Below are 23683 nucleotides of genomic sequence, written 5' to 3'. Positions count from 1 at the left end.
AGGCTAAATCTAACCAACCCAACGAAAGGCACCACGTATACAAACCAATCAGAGGCAGCTTAGGGCGGGTCATTGCGTCTCTATCCTATGAAGAACAACCTAACTCTATGGCGGAGAAATCGAAAAGTAAACGTGAAACGTCTGTGTCAGCGCCTCAATAATGCCGTGACTGACATTTTCATCTGAAGGGGGAGGTCAAACGGTAGGTAACCACATTATTTTTACAAATATTTTTATTTTGATGAAGTCAACGGTGGGTCTGACTACTTGAGACTTAATGTTACACAGGCTGCTGGTGAGCAGTGTGGCAGGTTGCTACGGTGGGTTTAACAACAACCGTGACTAATAGCAGTGTTAGCTAAATCATCACGTATTTGCGTGTGTGAGCTAATGGATACTTACTATGAGCTAAGGGAATTTACAGTACTGTACCTGTGCTGTTTGCATTTCTGTCTAATAAAATATTCAATCAATCAAACAGTTACATGTAGCTATATTTTGATCCAGAGGATCTGACTGTGGATGTGGGATACTGGTTTAAAGGAAGCACCAATACAGTATGCTGGTAATAATGTACTATGTTTGAGGGACTGGTCATATAGTACCGGGTGATTCCCTAACGCCACGATAATTTCCTCCTCCATTTTTTGACATGGGAAATAACTGCGGTCTGGCTCTCCCAACATACACGCGGTTTGATTGGCTAGCGCTTGTGCTGTCAGATTTGCATACGCGGGATTTGATTGGCTGACGCCTCCGTCGAGGCGGCAAAAGTAGAACATTGCTCTACTTTTGCAGCGAGCACCGCGAGAGAAGCTACGCTTTGCTCCCACAATGCAGTTCGGTGAATCGTGACGTCACCCCATTCAAAGTGAATGGGCAGAAGCGTTGAAGCGGCAACGCACGCCGCCGTGTGTAGGGGCCGTTATTCCCAGTCTCATACTGACATGTTGGTGTTGAGAATGAGAACATATTGCATCAATCTTTCTCCAGAATCGCATACAGCACCTTAATGACCTCTGTGATGTTGTTGATTTATTGTGTCTCTCGTAGGAGAAAAGCTGGTGATCGGCTTCACTACTCGAGCTACACTCAACAGGCTCCTTGATGCAGGAGACATTACACCGCAGCAAGTGCAGAGGTTCCAGCAGGCAGCAGTGGCGTTTCTGGTGAGGGCTGTGGAGTATGCCATGAAGAAACTCCACATGAGAGAGCCCCTGATAAAACATGCCATGTTTCTGGATGTCCAGCAGAGGGTAGAGTGTGGAGTGGAAGACGCCTTCTACTTTGTCGACAGGTTAGTTGGGGTATCAAGTCAAGTACATTTATCTATAGTGCCAAATCACAACACAAGTTATCTCAATATACTTAATAAGTAGAGCAGGTTATAGACTCTTGGCTCTTGTTACATTTTCTAAACATTTTCTTAATAGATTGTAAAGTTTAATGACCACATCTGAAAAACAATCCGTTTCAGCTACATTACTTGACCAGATCAGTGCACATTGTGTTCTTTTTAGGTTTCCTGAATTTCTCCCATACAACGGACCTGACGAGTGTGACAAACTGAGTGAGGAGTTTTTGGACTACCAGTCCATGGACATTGCCATGCCCGAAGACCCAGCCATGTTCGACATTGAGAGCTTTTGGGGGAACTTGGCATCAATGAAGAATAAGGTAAGAATTATTCTGCACCCTTTGAAATACCCATTGACGTAATCAACTTAATTCTATACAAAAATACTTGAGAGTAATTAGGCTTCCTACATTTTTCAAAGGTGACCGGTATGAGCAGATTTGGGAGGCTCTCCCGTATTACCAAGTTGGTGTTGGTACTTCCACATTCAAATGCTGATGCTGAACGAGTGTTCTCTGTGGTGGGACTGAACAAAACCCGAAAAACTGTTTGGCTCTTGATGGAACTCTGTCATCCATCATGACTGTGAAGATGGCAAACCTTGAGCCACAGTGTTTCAAATGGGAGCTCCCTCCCTCTGTCATCAAGGCATCAACACCTACAACATGAGACATGTCATGTAAACCAAAACACACAAACAAAGACATGCACTTTATTTATTTATAATATATATATTATATATATATATATTATTCTGGTTCTAATTTTGTTACTCTTAAAAAAAAAATGCACTAAAGGAAAAGGCTGCTATTGGTTCTTAAAAGGCTGCTATGTTTTCTTTATATTGACATTTTATAAATAAATGTATTTTATTTGTCAAACTTTTATTTGTTACAATTGTTTTCATTTCTACTTGTGCTGGTCAATTATTAACACTATATAAGCATGAGGAGGCCAACAGTGCAGGGAGAGCAGCTGGCAAGGGGGTGAAGACATCACAACAGTCTTAATGTTCATTTAAATTGAGATATTCCTCTAAATCAACGTTAAAAAAGGCAACAAAAACGCATCTTCCCCCGAAAGTCTCACTCCTACTTTTTACTGAAACTTGGCAGCCCTACACACACACACACACACACACACACACACACACACACACACACACACACCACACACACACACACACACACACACACACACACACCACACACACACACACACACACACACACACACACACACACACACACACACACACACACACACACACACACACACACACACACACACACACACACACACACACACACACACACACACACACACACACACACACACACACACACACACACACACACACACACACACACACACACACACACACACACACACACACACACACACACACACACACACACACACACACACACACACACACACACACACACACACACACACACACACACACACACACACACACACACACACACACACACACACACACACACACACACACACACACACACACACACACACACACACACACACACACACACACACACACACACACACACACACACACACACACACACACACACACACACACACACACACACACACACACACACACACACACACACACACACACACAAATAGAGCATCAGAGACAGCTATTAAGAGTCTATAGAGTTAATACAGAGTCTAAAGAGTGAGAGAGAGTGAATAAAGAGGGAACAGACCTGCTCTGTGGATCTGAAGCTGAGGCTGTAAAACAGCGTCCAGTAGTTTCCGGTGTCTCTCGTTCTCCTGCGATCTGGTTCCATTAGAAAGAGCGAGACCATCACTTCCGGTGCATCCCTTCTTCTTCTTCTCTTGATTTAAAGGCGGACTGCAAACAACTTTAAGGTGCATACCGCCACCTATTGTACAGAGTGTGTATCACCATATCATCCTATCACCACTTGTGGAATTATACCAGCGGAGGCTGTGGCGCAGTGGATTATTAGAGCGTTGGTGTTCGGATCAGGGGATCACAGGTTCAAATCCCACTGCAGTCAGCATGTCGTTGTGTCCCTGAGACACTTCACCCCAAATTGCTCCTGAGGGGATTGCAGTATTGAGTAAGTCACTGAATCTGTCTGTCCCCAGTGTCCCCATCAGGCTCCACTCTCTATCCTGCCTCTCTGACCCTGTCTCTTAGTTTTTCCCTCTCTGTTTTGTACATGTTGCAGTGTAATATGTTGTGTTCCACATTTTCTTTCACTCCACGGAGGAGATGTCGGAGAGAACGCGCTCCGAGGTGTGGTTAAACTTTACCCGTCTCGATGCTCGTGGACTAAAGTGCAATAAGAGTTTAGCATGTAAGGGCAGTAACACGAGCAATTTGTCTAAACATTTAGCAAAAGTGCACCACTTTCAGACGGAGAAATGCACCGTTTTCGACTGTCTTCCTAGTAGCTCTGTAGCCCCATCCACGAGTAACTTTTCCACGTCAGGTATTATGTATGCTATCAGAAACACACGGAGTTAACACAATTAGGAGGACTGTCTGAGGACCACAGATGGAAATGAGCTATTAGCTATAATCTGGCATATTGCATCTCTTCTCTTTGCTGAGATTAATGTTTTTGTATGCATGGTTTAAAAAAATAATAATTATACAAACATGGGTTAATGATTAGAGGTAACAGAGTTATTTATTTTGTTAAAGTTTCAGCTATTCTGTGTAAGAGAGAAAAACTAATATAAAAAACAATTCGGTTGCTTGCTTGTAACTATTTTCCAAGCAAAGTAAGTGCACGATTTTATCATGTGTAACGTTACTGTTTAAACGGCGGATAAAGCAGCTTCATCATGGCAACTTGACAACAGCTAAGCTAAGCTAGGCTAGTATTTACAGCATCCGGTGACTTTTCAGAGTTGTTGTGCCACCGTGGTAGGCCAGTTTCTTGTCGCATATTTGGCACACTGCCTTCTTCTTACCGTCGTCCAATTTAAAATGGTCCCACACAGCTGAAGTCTTCGTTATTTTGTGTTCAGGTGTGTGAAACGAGGTGAAGCGTGGTGAAGCGTGCCGTTTGCGTTCGTGACTGTGAGTGAACGCGAGGCTGAGATTGTATATATTTCCGCATTTTAACAGTGCAATTCAAGTATAAATATAGTATAAGAATATGGCAATTCGCCTTTATTGATATATCTATATATATATGCATATATTAAGGAAAAAAAATAAAATAAATAGAAACAAAATAAAAAAACGAATATCCGAATAAAGAAATTAAAACCCGAATAGTTGGCCAACGAACGAATATTCGAATAGTCGAATATTCGGGTACAGCCCTAACCGCCACCTCCGGAGTCGGCTTGACTCGGTTTGCATTTATAAAGAATGCACACGTGTTTAATCGTTAATGTCAGATATGTACTAAGTAAATACATTTGTTCCTGCTCAAGATTAGATTCAACTTTATTGTTATTGCACATATTACAGGTAGCCTACTGAGACAACGAAATGCAGTTTAGCTTCTAACCAGGTGCAACAAGCAGTAAAGTGAAAAGTAATGTACACAATCTACAGAATAAAATATAGAATGAATTGAATGATGAATAAACAGTGAGGGGTATGAATACACTAGATATACACAGCAGCCTGAGAGCAGTATAAACAGTGTGTATGAATATGCTAAGATATATAAAGTATGAAAACGGTAAGCAGTGCAAGTATAGTATAAAATATATGGATATTAATTTAATGATGATAAATATTGTGGAACAATGATGAAAAATGTGAATGGAAGTGGCGACGTAAAACGGACACAAAACAACAACAAACTTTTGCCAAGCCAATTGGAGAGTTTCATCAGCAGAACGTGGAAAAAACCACCAATGAGCGCTCAGCTCGAGATACCAGCGAGACGTTTCCCATCAAGCATTTCACTTCCGCAGCCCGTGGAGAGGAACTGCGCCGCCTCGCCGCGCCTCGCTCTCAAGGCTGCGGGCGTCTTTGTCCCGCGAGATTTCAACGTCTCATGTAGGCGAGCCTCCAGAGCAAGTCGGACAAAATGACTAACCATCATGCAACGCACTAGCAAGACGTTGATCGAAATTGCGCAGGTCTGCGCAGGTCTCGCTTGTCTCAAACAAGCCTACTGACAGGGTCTTGTTTATTTGTCTGAGAATTTGAGCCTGGTTCTCTGTTCTCCATCCAATCAGCCCTGTCTTCAGTGTCAGGTTCTGAAGAGTCTCCAGGGTTGTCCTCAGTCTGGCTGTAAATGTGTCTCTGGATCTGAGTTCCTGGCTGGTTCTGGTCCTCCACAGTCCTCTCCATCAGCGTCTGTTTCCAGGTGTTCAGCTGAGCTGCTGGCTGGAGGCTCTGCCTCTCTGTTCTCCTCAGTTTAAGTTTTGATGAAGCTGAGAGTACTGACAACCAACACACTTATGGATTTTGACCCGAGATCTCTGGGTGAATCTTTTGTTACAAACTCTGCAGCTGAATGGTTTCTCTCCTGTGTGGATTCTCATGTGTTCCTTTAAATCTCCTCTCCGTGCAAAATATTTCTTACAAATTGAGCAGATAAATGGTTTCTCTCCTGTGTGGATTCTCATGTGTTTCTTTAAATCTCCTCTCTGTGCAAAATATTTCTTACAAATTGAGCAGCTGAATGGTTTCTCTGCTGTGTGGACTCTTGTGTGTTTCTTTAAATCTCCTCTATCTGCAAAAGATTTCTTACAAATTGAGCAGCTGAATGGTTTCTCTCCTGTGTGGATTCTCATGTGTTTCTTTAAATCTCCTCTCTGTGCAAAATATTTCTTACATACTGGGCAGATAAATGGTTTCTCTTGTGTGTGGATTCTCATGTGTACTTTTAGATTTGACTTGCTGCGAATTTCTTTCCCACACAAAGAGCAGCCAAATGTTTTCTCTCCTGTGTGGGTTCTCATGTGCCGATTTAAATTTCCTCTGTGTGTAAATGTTTTCTCACACAAAGAGCAGCCAAATGTATTCTCTCCTGCACTACGTCTTGAATCACTGACAGGGTTTTGTTTATTTTTCTGAGAGTTTGAACCTGGTTCTCTGGTCTCCTTCAAATCAGCAATGTCTTCAGTGTCAGGTTCAGAAGAGTCTCCGGGGTTGTCCTCAGACTCTGGTTGTAAATGTCTCTCTGGATCTGAGATCCTGGCTGGTTCTGGTCCTCCACAGTCCTCTCCATCAGCTTCTGTTTCCAGGTGTTCAGTTTGTCTTTGATGAAGCTGAGAGGACTGAGGTTTCTCTTCATCATCTTCACTCTTCACAGGGACAGGAGTGAATGTGGACTTGGTGATATCAGCCTCCTCCAGCCCTTGAAGCTGCTCTCCCTCATGACTGCTCGAGAGTTCCTCCTGTTCCTCTTTAATGTGTGGGGGGGGGGCTCTGGGTCCTCCTGGTCCAGACTGGAGCTCCATTCCTGCTGCTCAGGGGGAACCTCTTCTTTAACCACCACCACCAGCTGCTGGACGTCTGCAGGAAACAGGAAACCCATATTCAGAGAAAACTGTATAGTATTAGAATTTAAAATCTAACCACGATTAACACTTCTTTAACTTTGCAGCCCTTATCCATTCTTTATTTTAAATGCTTTTCCAGATCGGTCGGCCGTTCACAGAGTGTGAGGCCTTAGCCTTATAGTTTGTGACCTGTCTGCAGAGTCGTTAGCTGAGAACTGGTGTTGGAGTTTCTCAGAGTAGTTGTTTAGCATCTCTCACCGCCTCGCTAAACCTGTACTTGGACTCATACAGGTGCATCTCAATAAATTAAATAACATGGAAAAGTGAGTTTATATCAGTAATTCAATTTACAAAGTTTAAATGTATACATCGGAGCGGAGCTCAAGTCTAGTTTCTCCACCTGGAGATATTCTCACTATTTCACTTTTGTCGAGCACAAAGAAAAGAACGTTTCTGTTAAATGTAAGTTGTGTCTTGGCGGGTCAAAGATCCTATCTACTGCCCAAACCAGTAATTCAAATCTCTTAAAACATCTGCAAAAACAACATGCTGGGACGAAGCTAGTAGCTAAGACCACAGAGACTCAGCCGACGCCACTCCACCTCCACCTAAGCAACAACGGCTGGATTTTAACCAAGGGACTGCTGGCCAGGGAAAAGTCGATAAAGCCATTGCACGGTATGTTGTAGAACACATGCAGGCTATTGCTACAGTGGAGTCACCCGCTTTCAGGGAGCTAGTTAGCATGATAGCATGTCCGGGCGGCACACGGCATATGGGACGGAAAACTTTTTCCAACTACCTGGAGAAAGAATATACAAAAATGGAAAGCCAGCTAATATCGATGCAATCCAGATTGCATATAAGGCATGTCAAGTTGATCAACAGATTGTATTATTCTCCAATGCAATAACAGTACTGAAAGGAAGGCTATAAGGGCATTAATGGGAGCCCTTTTTAGAAGTAACTAAAACGTTACTTTTCACAGTAACGCATTACTTTTTGTAAATGTAAACTAGTAAAGTAACTGAGTTACTTTTGCAATGAAGTAACTAGTAATGGTAACTAGTTACTGGTTTTCAGTAACTAGCACAACACTGGTAATGAGTGACCCGACAGTGAAGAATACATATATTTATAATGCCTAGTTTAGCTTGTTCCAGAGGTAGATAAAATAACTAAGTGTGTTAGGTCTAACTCTTGTGTGTTTCGCTCCGCTTACCGGTCCAGCGGGTGGAGCTGCAGGATTTCTGCTTCACACACGTTGCATACCGCTATTTTACTGGCTTTTTCGGACACATTAAAATAATGCCAGACCGGTGAAGCCATTTTGGCGAGCTTGTTTTGCCGCACACAGAGAAAAGTGTCATGTATTTTACGTCTTGCGATCGGCTCTCGCAATCGGCATGTTTAGAGAGCACCGATCGGTGGAGAGTGAGTATCGACCGATCTCGATCGGTGACCGATCGATCGGAGCATCCCTACATCACATAGATTCATCACACACAAAGTGAATTATTTTCCAGCGTTTATTTGTTTTAATCTTGATTAAATGAAAGCCAAAATCCAGCATCTCAGAACATTTTAATAATACATAAGACCAATACAAAAACTGATTTTTTATTAATATAGAAATCCTGTCCTTCTGAAAATCAAGTTAATGTGTATGCATTTAGTACTTGTTTGGACCTCCTTTAGCGTTTGTCTTTTAAGTTATCCCAGTCCAAAAGGTGGGATCAGTTTATTTGAAGAAAAATAGGTCCAAACTAATACAGGGTTTTTACCTTCTCTCTTTACAACATTATAATCATACTAAAAAAATGGTGCTGTGATCATGTTCAAATATGAAACTTGAATTCACAGTCTTAGGTTTATTACCAAAATGTTTTAATTTCAACTGCCCAATTCAGTTGTGACATTTTAAAATCTCCCGATAGAATTTAGAGGTATTTCCTCATAAAAAGACCGGTGACAATAAAAAGCGCATTCAACTTTTCATTTACCAAATCAATTCAGTTTCATACCTTTTTTCCGACACAGATGGCGGGTACTAACATTCAAAAACACACTCCTATCCGCCAATATTTCGGAGGAAGATTCCTCACAGGTCGCGGGTTATAATATTCACAAACACATCTCTCATCAAATCATTCCACTCAGCCAACAACCAAGACATTCGAGAGATATTTACCACGTGTGTGAGGACCTTACCGAGAGCTATTAACCCAGCTCTGAAGGACAAAGCCTACCGGGAGAGAGTCTACCAGGGGTTTCCCCCCCTCTCTCTCGCGCTCTCTCAAAAAAACCAGTCTCTTTATGCTCAAAAAACCGGAACGAAAACCCAAAAAAACAAACTCCTCCTCTACACCCAATTTGTGGAAAACTGGGCATGGCTTCTACTGTACAGGGCTGAACATGACCCGACATGTTCCATAGCTTATGGCATAAGACACACCTTCCTATGTTAGTGTAAAAAGGACTTGACCCCTTTTTGAGGCCTCTAATGTGTTTCTCCTTAAGCCTGGAGCCCCCCTCCCTGTGAACTGCTGCCAGAGGAGAGGGAGAAAACGGCCTACTCTCTTATCAGAGACACCCATGAATAATAGACCTTACACACTCAACCTAAACAAACCACTTTGTTTTGTTTATACTGTAACTATAGAAAAACCTAAAATATGAAGTATTTTTCATTGTGGGTTATACAAAAATATAATTGATTATAACTAACTTTCGTTTTAAGTATTAAACATACTATGAAAACTCACAACACCCTCTTTTCAAAAGGCAAAGTTATCAAATAGCAACAGAACAAATTGTAAGCATACATACATATTCAAAAACCGTCAAGAAGCATTCTCATTATAGGTTTATACAAGAATATGATTGATCATATATGATTTATAATTAACTTTCGTTTTTAAGTATTCACTTCATACTATGATCTCAACACTGGTTATGATCCACTGCTGTCTGCCCGTCTTTGGTGCTCCACAACTACCCGAAGGGGCAAGTCTCCTGTACCGGGTGTACTGGGTTCGCAGAGAATCCCACTTCTTCCTCAGCTCTTTCTCTGAAGCACACAAATAAACGATGTAAGCATTGTGGCTAGTTAGCATGTCCAATTCATATCTATATGCAGTGCCAAACTGCACAGCTAGCAACAGCTAGCAACAAGATAACAACAAAACACAAGGTTGAAATAACAAATTACATTTCACGTTAACGTCACTGTACGCTGACAAACAATAAAAAGCCAACACTATCTGCTAAAGAGCTCAATTGATGAAAAAGATAATCTTACCCGAGAAACCAAGTTGCGTTTCAATCTCTCGCCAGAGTCCAGTTTTCACTACTCGGTTCGAGTACTTTTTCTCTGTGATGTCGTACAGAGCTGGCCTCTCCTGGATCAATGTGATGAGCAGGTCTTCGTTTCCGTCATTCCAGATCGCCATGATGAGATGAAAATGAATATCAGTCTGTGTGTGCCTTCTTAAATCGTTTGTTTACGTCCCTCACTTCTGTTTCGCTTCTCATGCACTGATTCGCTAGCTGAACAGCCAATCAGAGTGATTGTTTGGTCCGACTGCCAGACCCAATGCATGGCCGATTCAACATGTTGAATCGGCCATGCATCGGGTCTGGCAGTCCAAATAAGGCGTGTCACGGTCGACGGTGTGAGACACACCAAATTGAGTTTGGGCGACAGGACACGCTTCCTCTCCCGACTTACGAAAACAGCCGAAATCGGCCTGGTGTGTCAGGGCCTTAAGTTATCTCAGTGGGTCTCAAACGTTTTGATCACAATTTACGTAAACACATATTTCCAAGGCACTCCTTTATAATTATTGGGATAAAACAGGTTTGAAATCATTCCAATGTATACTATAGGACAGTAAACCAGACATATGGTTTTAAACTGGAGAGATACAAAAATATGCATAAATAAAATAGTAAAATAAGATATGAATGAACAAAAATAAAACACGTTACATGTATTTGTTATTGGCTATGGTAGGTTATTGGTTATGCTCACATACTTATTTAATTATTAAAATGTAAACCGATCTTTTTCATATGGGTGTTTAGAGTTGTACCCCCTAGATCTAGTCTCTAATCATTCTGCTTAAAGTGCACCAGATTGAAGCATTTTACTTTAAAATGTTCAAACATTTCTTCCCGGTATGCCTGAGAAGGCAGATATGCTTGTTTTTCTCAACAAGAACTGTTTTTAAATGGGGGGGGGGGGGGGGGGGGGGGGGTTCCTTTAAAAGTTGGACTGTTGTAGCTTCAGTGGTTCTCAGGTTACAGTTACATAGTAGTGAATATAAACAGACTGATTAATGTGAATATTACTGTAAACTAACCTGTGTAAAAGTTTCTCGAATAAATGTAATTGTTTTGGTGGAAGAAGCATGTATTATTTTTTTACCCTGCCCCTCAAAGAATCGGAATTGAGAACCGTTAAGAACCGGAATCGAAAAGTAGAATCGGAATCAGAATCGTGGAAATTCAAACGATACCCAACCCTAACCGTCAATGTTCTCTTATGCTCCAACACACAGTTGCACAGGGTGCAGAATAGTTTCCCCCCACTTTCGTGCAAGACATCGGGGTACTGCTTTGCCCGGTCTTTAGCAGAAATGTTCGTCATGAGATGGATTAGATTTTTTCATCTTGGTGTTTTCTCTCTCGTGTGAGCTCCACACGTTCACTCTACGGTGTTGTTTACCTTCTGTGATGCGCAAGCTGATGACGTCGCGTCATCATCATCACTTCACGTCAAGACGAGTTAACTTTTTTTTCTCTCAACTTTGTGTGGCCTTTTAAAAATTTGCGCCATTTTGCTGATTATGCGGTAAATTTATCGCGTTTTTCTGGAGGGTCTAATTTGAGCACAATGGACTTGTTTCTGTGCTTAATATTTGTTTTAATGCACATTCAGACTCGACTTAGAGCAATGATGTTTTATCACACTCAGAGCAGGTATCACGTTATACACACTTACTGGGACAAACTCAAAGAGTTTAAACCTAATAATAATCACTGTCTTCAGTCTCAGGTTCTGAAGAGTCTCCAGAGTTGTCCTCAGTATCTGGTTGAAAATGTCTCTCTGGATTTGAGTTCCTGGCTTGTTCTGGTCCTCCACAGTCCTCACCATCAGCTTATGTTTCCATGTGTTCAGCTGAGCTGCTGGCTGGAGGCTCTGCCTCTCTGTTCTCCTCAGTTTGAGTTTGATGAAGCTGTGGGGACTGACGACCAATACACTTATGGATTTTGACCAGATATCTCCGGGTGAATCTTTTGTCACAAACACTGCAGCTGAATGGTTTCTCTCCTGTGTGGATTATCATGTGTTTCTTTAAATCTGCTATCTGTGCAAAAGATGTCTCACAGACTGAGCAACTGAATGGTTTCTCTCCTGTGTGGATTCTCATGTGTTTCTTTAAATTTCCTCTGTGTGCAAAATATGTCTTACAAATTGAGCAGCTGAATGGTTTCTCTCCTGTGTGGACTCTCATGTGTTTCTTTAAATTTCCTCTGTGTGCAAAATATTTCTTACAAATTGAGCAGCTGAATGGTTTCTCTCCTGTGTGGACTCTCATGTGTTTCTTTAAATCTCCTCTGTGTGCAAAAGATTTCTTACAAATTGAGCAGCTGAATGGTTTCTCTCTTGTGTGGATTCTCATGTGTACTTTTAGATTTGACTTGCTGCAAATTTCTTTCCCACACAAAGAGCAGCCAAATGTTTTCTCTCCTGTGTGGGTTCTCATGTGCCGATTTAAATTTCCTCTCTGTGTAAATGTTTTCTCACACAAAGAGCAGCCAAATGGTTTTTCTCCTGCACTACGTCTTGAATCACTGACAGGGTTTTGTTTATTTTTCTGAGAGTTTGAACCTGGTTCTCTGGTCTCCTTCAAATCAGCACTGTCTTCAGTGTCAGGTTCAGAAGAGTTTTCATTGTCAGGTTCAGAAGAGTCTCCAGGGTTGTCCTCAGTCTCTGGTTGTAAATGTCTCTCTGGATCTGAGTTCCTGGCTGGTTCTGGTCCTCCACAGTCTTCTCCATCAGCTTCTGTTTCCAGGTGTTCAGTTTGTCTTTGATGAAGCTGAGAGGACTGAGGTTTCTCTTCATCATCTTCACTCTTTACAGGGACAGGAGTGAATGTGGACTTGGTGATATCAGCCTCCTCCAGCCCTTGAAGCTGCTCTCCCTCCTGACTGCTCCAGAGTTCCTCCTGTTCCTCTTTAATGTGTGGGGGGGGCTCTGGGTCCTCCTGGTCCAGACTGGAGCTCCACTCCTGCTGCTCAGGGGGAACCTCTTCTTCAACCACCACCAGCTGCTGGACGTCTGCAGGAAACAGGAAACACATATTCAGAGAAAACTGTAGAGTATTAGAATTTAAAATCTAACCACGATTAACACTTCTTTAACTTTGCAGCCCTTATCCATTCCTTATTTTAAATAATTTTCCAGATCGGTCGGCCGTTCACGGAGTGTGAGGCCGTAGCCTTATAGTTTGTGACCTGTCTGCAGAGTCGTTGGCTGAGAACTGGTGTTGGGGTTTCTCAGAGTAGTCGTTTAGCATCTCTCACCGCCTCGCTAAACCTGTACTTGGACTCATACAGGTGCATCTCAATAAATTAAATAACATGGAAAAGTTTATATCTGTAATTCAATTTATAAAGTTTAAATGTATACATCACATAGATTCATCACACACAAAGTGAATTATCTTCCAGCGTTTATTTGTTTTAATCTTGATGATTAAATGAAAGCCAAAATCCAGCATCTCAGAACATTTTAATAATACATAAGGCCAATACAAAAACTGATTTTTTATTAATATAGAAATGCTGTCCTTCTGAAAATCATGTTAATGTGTATGCATTCAGTACTTGTTTGGACCTCCTTTAGCGTGAATAACTGCATCAATGCGGCACAAATCTCTCTATTTCAGCGTGATAAGCCGATGAACTGCTGCCTTTGTGCATTAACCTGTTTTAAGCCTGAGCCTGTTTTTCAGGTCTCAGGCTCGAAAATGACATTCCCAGAACAAATGACTATATCTTCCCTTTTAAAAAGGGGTAAATTAATAATTATTTTTCTCAAATTAATGATAAACCTGTGAGTTGGATGTAGAAAAGTCAATCAATATACATTTTGTTTATTTTAAAGTAAATTCAGATTGAAAATAGTAAAAAAATGTAAATGATAGTGTCCGTCCAAAAAAAAAAAACAGTACTTATCGTGAAAACCACCCTTGGATGATGGGATAGTAGACTAAAAGCTTTAGGAATCCAAACTATAACATATAATAAGTACCCTGTATCAAGATTGATATAAAACAAGTGAAATTTGACCTTTTTAGAGAGATTTAGAAAAGAAAACCCACTTCTGGGTCATTTGGGTGCATTTTCCATATCTCTGGCCCCCCTCGTTCGATTTTGATGATTGAGATCTCTTCTTAACCGTTAGAGCCAATAGAATTGAGGGGAAGTTCCTAAAATCCATCTAAACATTACCCATTGGTGAATGAGTGATGCGTAGCCAGAATGCCCCGGAACCGGAAGCTGTGATACACTCAGCTAATATGAAAACTCCGTTATTGACATAAAGTGAATGATGGATTATCAGTAATCATTTCAAAGTGACACAGACACATTGGATTAACCTTCAGCAGCGTTTTTATTGTTTTAATGCCATTGAACACGACTTTTGATCAGAAAAACAGCTAAGGTAAGACGATGTCCCGTGAATGCTCCGTAATGTTACGTGGTGTGATGTCTGCTTTGCTTCCCATGTCGCGAGTTCTATCTCAGTGATGATACTTATACGTCTGGAATCTGTGGAATCTCAGCTTGCTAATCGATATCTTGTTTGTACAGATCCGATAAGTAATAAGGGTATTTATACCTAGAGTTCTGTGCCAAGTGTGTTAGTATTTTTTCGCTCAGGGCTCATTTAGATGCTTCTTGTGACACTTGTGTTTTGTTTCGGTAAAAATTGTTCGTATCGTCAGTTAGCTGAGTTTCTTCCCGTTACGTGGGTATAACACAATCATAGGTTTTTAAATGTTAAGAAGCCCTGAGACACAGTTTCGTGAGAAAAAAAAACCAGAGAGCCCCCGCTAAACAGGTTAAGCCAGTGGTTCTCAAACTTTTTCTGTCGGGCCCCCCCCCAACACAAATAGTCAGGCTCAGTGGCGGTGACAGAGATTTATTTTGAGGGTGCTGTGGGGTAGCTTGACGTTTCATAGAGGGTGCTCAAACATTTAGGGTTTCCCATTAATGTACTGGGCGCTACAGAGGAATGTTCTACTGCAACAATCCCCACGCATATACACAGTGTGACAGTTACAATGAAGGCTCGATAATCAGCTCACGGCATAAGCAGGGGTAAAGTGCTATTTTTATAGGTGGTGTGTGGACCTCACATAGGGGGGTCCGGGGGCAAGCTCCCCCGGGAAGATTTATTTTTAAATATTGAAGTTAAATGCATCAATCTGGTGCACTTTGAGAGCATCTCTCAAAACCCACATGAAACAGAACTGTGAAAAGATTTACTTTTTCTTTATGGATATTTTACTAATCACTCTCCTTTTAAACTTTATTCTTTTGTTACTGTCATATATTATTTCATACCTGTTATTCATTTATTCTCTTATTTTTTTATAACTATAATGATCATATAAACGTGTGCCTCGGAAATAATTGTTTATATTACTGGTGACCAAAACGTGTGAGACCCACTGAGATAACTTAGACTAAAGTGAACTATCTAAACACTGAGACAGTCCTTTAGTTCACTGAGTCTCTCAGTCTGACAGGAGAGGACTCCTTATATCCGTTAGCGTAGCTCGCTGGCACCAGAAGCTAACAACAACGATCTCCGGTACCGGTGCGCTCTCTCGCGCGCACGCACACAAAATGGCTCATTCCACACACACACAGAGCCGAGCTTTAATGAAACACAGAGACTCAGACGTGATAGTACTGTATCATATTATTTTCGAATCAATAATCTTTCAATTTATGATTTTTTCTTTTTAATAACCATTTTTCCTCCTGGTCTCAGCAACGAAGAAGAAGACTTCCCGCGCATGGTTGCCCTTCTGTTTATTCTCCGCTGTGGCTTTTTTTCTCCCTACCCGAGGCAAGCGTTTGCTCCTGCAGCTGTAATTCAATGCAATCCCTCCCCATCGAGGCCAGCACTGTAATTATCTCCGGTTAGTCCACCAGCAGATGACAAACACCCACCTCTCCGCCTCTTCCAAGGAACGAGGGGACCGTGCGGCAGAGTTTCAGTTAGATTTTTTTTCGCCGGTCAACATGTCCGTTAAAGTTTAAATCTTCCAGACAAAATTAGAAAAGTGCTGGTCAAAGGTCTTCTTTGTTATTTATTGAGCTTTAACCTCTTAAGCCCCACGGACACGAGCTCAGGTCCGAAAATGCTATATATGTAGCAACAGTGCTATATCTGAAGTGTCATTCATGAAACTATTAATATTCCATACCCATCTGACCGGAGGAAACTTGGCTAACTGACGATACAAAAAAAAAAATGTTTTTCGAAAAATAAGTCTCACAAGAAGCCTCTAAATGAGCCCATGGCAAAAACGGGCAATTGCTATTTCTGCTCATAACTCACAAAAACGATCATTTATAATTCATACTTTCTGCACAAACACATTTTCTGAAAGCTGAGATTCCACAGATTCCATGGGTGTACACCCCATCACTACAGGCACAACATTAACCGAGCTAGCAGCCAGAACATAGCAAGTAAACAATATCAGTTTTCAAATCCATGGCAATAATTAGGTCTTACCTTGGCTGTTTTGTGATCAAAAGTTGTGTTCAAAGGAATAAAAACGCTGCTCAGGGTTAATCCAATGTCTCTTGTCACTTTAAAATGATTACTGATAATCAATCCTTTCATTCACGGCAGAAGAGTAGGTCCAACGATTAACAGTCCGTGGCTTCAGCTGCGGGAGATGCAGTTTACGCATAGCTCCCCCTCCGCAGGGGTAACGTATTTTGTATTTTTGGCTCTAACGATTAAAAAAAGGTGTCAATCACCCAAATCGACCAATGGGTTCCAGAGATAGGATCTTGCGTAAGTATAAGTAAAGGCAGTATAGCTGGTTTACGCACAGCCCACTCTTTTTACGCAGCATCGCATAGCATAGCATAGCATAGCATGTCCCGCGGCAACAGGAGAGCAGAGAACGGCAGATCGATCAGCAAAACAGCAGGATTTGTTTTCTTTGTCTTCATTGTAACAATGGCAGCCAGAAAGAAGACTTTTTTTGTCCGTCGAGGAGGCATTGGACATCGTATTTCAGGACTCTCCGTCGGAAGATAGTGATCTCGTCAAGCATAAAGGGGACAATAATGACTCTGATTATGAACTTCAGTCCCCGGAAAGGTAATCTGTCTGTTTGTATCTATTACTTATTTATTTGGTGTAAGAGTATTCATCTGTTTTTATCTTTTTGTTATTTATTTGGTGTAAGAGTGTATTCATCTATAGTAATTTCACACACGTGACAATCACATGACGGCATCCATCTTGTGATATAATGTTCTTTCACACACTCAACAACAAAGAAGATGGATGCCGTTTCTTGTTCTTGTTGTTGAAATAAACAAGACATATACATGTTGAATTTAACACGGTATTACATTTCATTTAGCTGATGCTTTTATCCAAAGCGACTTACAATTATTACTTATATTATATATATATATATATATACACACACACATGCATACAAAATATGTATATACACAATATACATATATAAATATATGACAGACGGAATATTATTAAATATTGAAAAGATTATATGAACCCCGTCTCACATAATTTACACGGTATACATTTTGAGTGATATAATGTTATTTCACACACTCAAAATTGATGTTCTGCTGTTGTTGTAGAGAAATTATTTCTGATTTGAGTTACATTTTTGAAAGTACAAGCCAGAGAATTAATCTATTTGTTTTGTCCACATTTGTTTTCACAGTGAGGAAGGCGATGAGGATATGGCTTCTGGATGCCCGAGTATTATGGGGAAGATGCCACCAAGGTCAGGAGGTGCTCTGATGCTGACAACTGAAGGGTGAATACACCTGTGTACTGCAGGAAGTGTCAGGTCCCTCTGTGCTTCACTACCAAAAATAACTGTTACAGGGCATGGCATGACTTACTGGAGTAATACTGTAACATTCAGGGTTTGTATAAAGTTGTTTTTTTTTACCCAAAAAATGCTTGTTGTTTAGTGTGTTGCTATTTTTTTTTTATAAATCTGCTCCAGTTGGAGTCAAATGTTTCCTACGTTTCCTAATTTGTATTGTGCAAGTAACACACCATACACGCCCACGATAATTAAATGTTATGCAATGATTTTTACAGTCTGGTACCTGAAAAAGGTTAAATGGCACGGATGGAACCAAATGTACCCAAATGTACCCAAAGCTTAGTCCGCTTGGACTTTTTTTTGCTAAATCTCTCTAAAAAGGTCAATTCTCACTTGTTTTGCCTCGATTTTGATACAGGGTACTTATTATATGTTATAGTTTGAATTCCTAAAGCTTTTAGGCTACTAACCCATCATTCAAGGGTGGTTTTCACTATAAGTAATGGGTTTTATTTGGGCGGAGACAAAAATGTACACTTTTTGACTATGTTCCATCTGGATTTACTCTGACACTGAAACATCTTTATTGATTCTGACACTTCTACATCCAACTCACAGATGTGAACTTGCTTTGATAAAAGAAATTATTCATATAACCCTTTTAGAAGTTAAGTTATAGTCCTTTGTTTTGAGCATATCATTTTCGAGCCTGAAACCTGAAAAACAGGCTTGGGGCTTAAGAGATTAAAACAAATGAATAATGACTCTATATAATAATATAAGAATAAAACACGGAGGACGGAGATCTCTTTTTCTCCCCCTCTTCTGAGAGCCCAGCAGCTGATCTCAAAGCATGCTCCCCTCTCCTGCAGGGGGGCGTGGTCAGCTGCAGCTCATTTGCATTAAAGCTACGTCACAGAATCAGCCCCTGCAAAATCAGGGCTGGAAAAGATCAAATAGAGCGAAATGAGGAATGGCTAAAATGCAGGATCTGTTTGGTATTTTTTAAAAAAAACTATATTTATATACTTTATATAGGTATGGCCCTACAATATATTGTTCAAATATAGCATGATAGGTCCACTTTAATATAAGATATTTGTTTGAGCACTATTGATTGGTTGGCTTGGGTCACATGATATGGGCGGCACTCATTATAATGCTGTTCACCTGCGTGAGGTGTGTGTGGAAGAGAGGGTGACACAGGGTCGTTTGTTGACCACAAGTTGAAATGATTGCTTTGATTAATATAACAATAGGCGCGTTCACACCGGAGTACTTTTCCCGTTTAGTTCCGTTAGTACCCCTTATGTCGCGTTCACACCAAAAAGAGTACTTAGGGAACTTTTACCCCCATTTTTAGTGCCTGCTGAGAGGTGGTACTCTCCTGGGGGAAAAAAGTGCCCCAGTTCTGATTGGCTGGGCGAATTGCAAACCACGCCCCGTAAAACTCTGAAATGTTTTGTAGAGCCGCCATTTTATTATCCTCGCATTAGCATTATTAGCATTAGCCCAGCGCACAAATGCAGAGAGATTAACTTATGGCAACACAAAATAAAACATGGGAGCGGTGGAGATGAGGAGGTGTCGGTATTCTGGCGATTTACTCGGAAGGCTTCAGTAGCCTCCCCCAACTCCGGGGACTTCCGGCCCGGGACTTCGGGTGGCAGGATATGCCGTGAAGTCGTTTGCGGCCTGCCAGTAAACCCAAAGCAGAAGAAGAAGTGACGTCAGCGGCTTCATTTGCGCAATCTTCCCTCAGGGAAAAGTACTCCGGTGTGAACGCGATCGGCTCTTAGTTCCATAGGGGAATTAAGTGCTGGGAACTAAGTACTGCAAAGTACTTGGTGTGAACGCGGCTATTGTGCATGTCCAAGGAGAATAAGTGGATCATTCCAGTTTTCATTAAACCACATTATTTTGCAACAGAGTTTTTGATCTCAGCAAGTACTTTTTTGTAGCGTGTCACACAATATGCAAAATGCCAACACCCTTTCCGAATAATCTAATTTATTAGGGATTCCGAACAAATGTATTATTGGGGTAGGTTTTGTTTATCAAAATTGATAAAAAGGGAAGAATTGTTGGGGAAATATTTTCTTAGGCCCATAACTGTGACCTAGTTTATCAGTTTGTACTGACCTCACTGAGCACACGCACCTGTAGCTTGGCTGCTGTGCTCTCAGTGTTTTTTTCCCTGTTCCTGCCTGTTGGCGTCAGCTGATAGAGGTGTTATGGTTTTATCTTGTTATGCACAATGTTGATTATTCTCTCAGAACCAGCTAAATACATGGGTCTGGGTAGAGATCCTCAGAATTGGTTTAGAATCCGTTGTGTCAACTCATGGCTCGTGACACGTCTTGTGAATTCTCCGGCCGAAACTCCAAATAAACCGTCAGTGTTTGCCATCAAAGCTACTGCTCTCCCCGTGTCTCTCCGAGTCCTGTTTCCAATTACTTCAGAAGTTCTCTAAACTGGGTAACAGGGGCACTGCACCCTCTTACTCTCAGCATGCACCCTCATACCAAAATGCAGATTTCCCCCATAAAATGTTAAAGTGATGCCAGAAAAACAATATTTATGTTCATCAAGAAACGGTATAATTACTCCAGAAATATGAACATGGTGTCAAATAGAGCGTCAGGCGGCAGAGACAGCTATTAACCTGTTAAGCCCGAAGGTCCCCGCCGGCGGGGACCCTGGTTTTTTTTTTCACGACACTGTGTCTCAGGGCATCTTAATATTTAAAAACCTATTAATGTGTTATACCAGATTAACGAGAAGAATCTCAGCTAACTGACGATACGAACCATTTTTACCGAAACAAAACACAAGTCTCACAAGAAGCGTTAGCATTAGCCCTTAGCTAAAACGGGCAGATGCTACTTCCGGTGCTAACTAGCAAAAACGATCTTTAAAACTTAATATTTTCTGCACAAACTACATATCATCTGAAAGCTGATACTCCAGATTATTTTTGTTATAAGTATCATCACTGTAGGACACAAACTCACTGAGCTAGCAGCCAGAACAGAGAAGAAAAAAAACAACAGTTTTCAAAACCATAACAATGATTATGTTTTACCGTTGCTGTTTTGTGATCAAAGCTCTTGTTCAAGGGGGAAAAAACGCTGCTTAAAGTTAATCCAATGTCTCTTAGTCACTTTAGAATTATTCCTGATAATCTATCATTACATTTATGGCAGCAGAGTAGGTATAAAGTTTCGCAGTCCCGAGCTAATGCTGTCTCACGTGCCGTTTACGCAAACCTCTCTCTACTTGACGTAAGTGTTTAGCGGGACTTACTAACCGTCACTCGATTCTATTGGCTCTAACGGTTCAGAAAAGGTGTCAATCACCCAAATCGACCAATGGGTTCCAAAGATAGGATCCTGCGTAGTATAAACTACGCCCGCTCCGGCTCCATTACGCATTACGCAGCCAGAAGGGCTTCACCACCGAGCAGGTGCTAGAGATGCTAGCTGACGATAGCGGGGCTATGATCATACCAGATGACTCTTCGTCGGATGATGAAGATCTCCTCCAGCCAGACCTGGATCCGGACAGTAGTGACTCGGATGTTGAACTTCCACCACGGGAAAGGTATGTCATCTCTCTGTTTTTATATATTACTTATGTGTTTGGTGGAACTGCGTCACAGTGCTAGCTTAGCCAAGAAGCTACAGGAATGATTAGGCAAAATGCTAAATAGTGTTACTTGTCTTTTTGGAGTTACATTTTCTAAATGAATGGCCAGTGAATGAATATATACATGTGTTTACTTATTTATTTGGTGTAATATTATTCATTTATAGTCCAATATTATCCTATAAGTATAAGCCAGTGAATTAATCTAATCTCTTTGTTTTTCCACATTTGTTAGATGAGGAGTGACCCCAGCAGGACAAAGCCACACACCCAGAAGACTTTCAGGGAGCAGCTTGCTGCAGAATTGTTGGAGTTTGCTGAAGGCCCTGCTGAAGGCCCTGCTGAAGGCCCTGCGGAAGGCCCTGCACCTCCACCACCCCCTCCTCCTCCACCACTCACATGCCCGAGTATTATGGAGAAGATGCCACCAAGGTCAGGAAGAACTGCAGGAGGTGCCTAGATGCTGGACTCAAAAGGGTGAAGACACCTGTGTACTGCAGGAAGTGCCAGGTCCCTCTGTGCTTCACTGTCAAAAAGAACTGTTTCAGGGAGTGGCACGACCTAAATACTGGAATATTCAGGTAGGTATAAAGTTCAGGTAGGTATAACGTTTTGAGAGTGTTTATTTAAAAAAAAATACTTGTTTTTATATAGTGTGATTTTATTGTATAGTGTGTTGGTAAAATATTTGTTGTTTTTACAAACCTACAGTGTGGTTTTATTGTATAGTACGTTGGTAAAATGTTTGTTTTTACATGCCTATAGTGTGTTGGTAAAATGTTTGAAATACATCTGCCCCAGTTGGAGTCAAATGTTACCTATGTTTCCGTTTTTTTATTGTGCAAGTACACCTACACACAATGACCTACAGTGTAGTTTTATTGTATAGCGCGTTGGTACAGTTACATACACACACAGCTACACTTACACACCTACACTTACCCACACAGCTACACACACAAAAAAATATATATTTTTAAATGTTGTTTTTTTTTTTTTTTTTTTGGGTGGAATGAATACCTATAGTGATGATTCAATGTAATACAATGATTTGTATAGTCTGGTACCTGAAAAAGGTCAAATGGCACTGATGGAACCAAATGTGCCCAAAGCTTATTCCGCCTGGACTTTATTTTCATAAACCTCTCTAAAAAGGTCAAATATCACTTGTTTTGCCTCAATCTTGATACAGGGTACTTATTATATGTTATACTTTGGATTCCTAAAGCTTTTAGGCTACTAACCCATCATTCAAGGTTGGTCTTCACTATAAGTAATGGGTTTTCTTTAGGCGGAGACAGGAATTTACATTTTTTTGCTATGTTCCATCTGAATTTACTCTGACACAGAAACATCTATATTGATTCTGACACTTCTACATCCAACTCACAGATGTAACCTTGCTTTGATAACAACAATTATTCATATAAACCTTTTAGAAGTGAAGTTAAAGTCATTTGTTCTGGGAATGTCATTTTCGAGCCTGAAACCTGAAAAACAGGCTCTGGGTTTAACAGGTTAAGAGTCTAACGAGTTAATACAGAGTCTAAAGAGTGAGAGAGAGTGAATAAAGAGGGAACAGACCTGCTCTGTGGATCTGAAGCTGAGGCTGTAAAACAGCGTCCAGTAGTTTCCGGTGTCTCTCGTTCTCCTGTTTTGAACGAGACAGTTCCTCCTCGTACTTTGCTATCGTTCTTTCAAACAGAACAAAGATGTCTTCAGCAGCCGCAGTGAGTCGCTGCTTCACCAACGAGAGCAGCACAACACTCATGTTTACTAAATCACCACTTCCCGTTTCTCTCACTCTGTGTTGCTAGCGTGTTACCAGCTAGCATGCTAAGCTAGCAGGCTAAGCTAGCTTCTAGAGTCCGAGCTAGAGGCTTCAGAAGAAAGAGCACAAAGTCAGAGGTTCATTCAGACACACAGACGATAAATGGATCAGCTGCTCACACACACTTCCTCAGGAACACCGAGAGAGAACCATGGATGTAGCGAGAGAACACACGAGAGAAGCCACGAGACGCGATCTGGTTCCATTAGAAAGAGCGAGACCA

General features: G+C 41.2%; 2 protein-coding genes across 2 annotated transcripts; both read right to left on the bottom strand.

Annotated features, from left to right (window-relative positions):
* Positions 1-5394: 5394 nt before the first annotated feature.
* On the bottom strand, positions 5395-6814 carry LOC117545327 (gastrula zinc finger protein XlCGF17.1-like). The gene has a single exon (XM_034215055.1). It carries the CDS (start codon positions 6796-6798, stop codon positions 5746-5748), a length of 1053 nt encoding a protein of 350 aa, XP_034070946.1. The 5' UTR covers positions 6799-6814; the 3' UTR covers positions 5395-5745.
* Positions 6815-11750: 4936 nt separating this feature from the next.
* Positions 11751-23683, bottom strand: LOC117545322 (zinc finger and SCAN domain-containing protein 2-like). The gene is made up of 2 exons (XM_034215049.1): positions 23214-23683; positions 11751-13186 (listed from the first exon to the last, which is right to left on the bottom strand). The coding sequence occupies exons 1-2, from the start codon at positions 23398-23400 to the stop codon at positions 12003-12005; spliced, it is 1371 nt and encodes a 456-aa protein (XP_034070940.1). The 5' UTR covers positions 23401-23683; the 3' UTR covers positions 11751-12002.

This window comes from Gymnodraco acuticeps, unplaced genomic scaffold (assembly GCF_902827175.1).
Source record: "Gymnodraco acuticeps unplaced genomic scaffold, fGymAcu1.1, whole genome shotgun sequence".
NCBI classification, from domain to species: Eukaryota; Metazoa; Chordata; class Actinopteri; order Perciformes; family Bathydraconidae; genus Gymnodraco; species Gymnodraco acuticeps.
The sequence above is the reverse complement of the archived record's forward strand: the minus strand, read 5'-3'. Positions and strand labels throughout refer to the sequence as shown.

Coding starts and splice junctions, on each gene's coding strand:
- LOC117545327 (XM_034215055.1), bottom strand. CDS start 6,798: ATGGAGCTCCAGTCTGGACCAGGAGGACCCAGAGCCCCCCCCCCACAC.
- LOC117545322 (XM_034215049.1), bottom strand. CDS start 23,400: ATGAGTGTTGTGCTGCTCTCGTTGGTGAAGCAGCGACTCACTGCGGCT. Junction 13,187..23,213: donor GCTTCAGATCCACAGAGCAG/GTCTGTTCCCTC, acceptor TGTTTCCTGCAG/ACGTCCAGCAGCTGGTGGTG.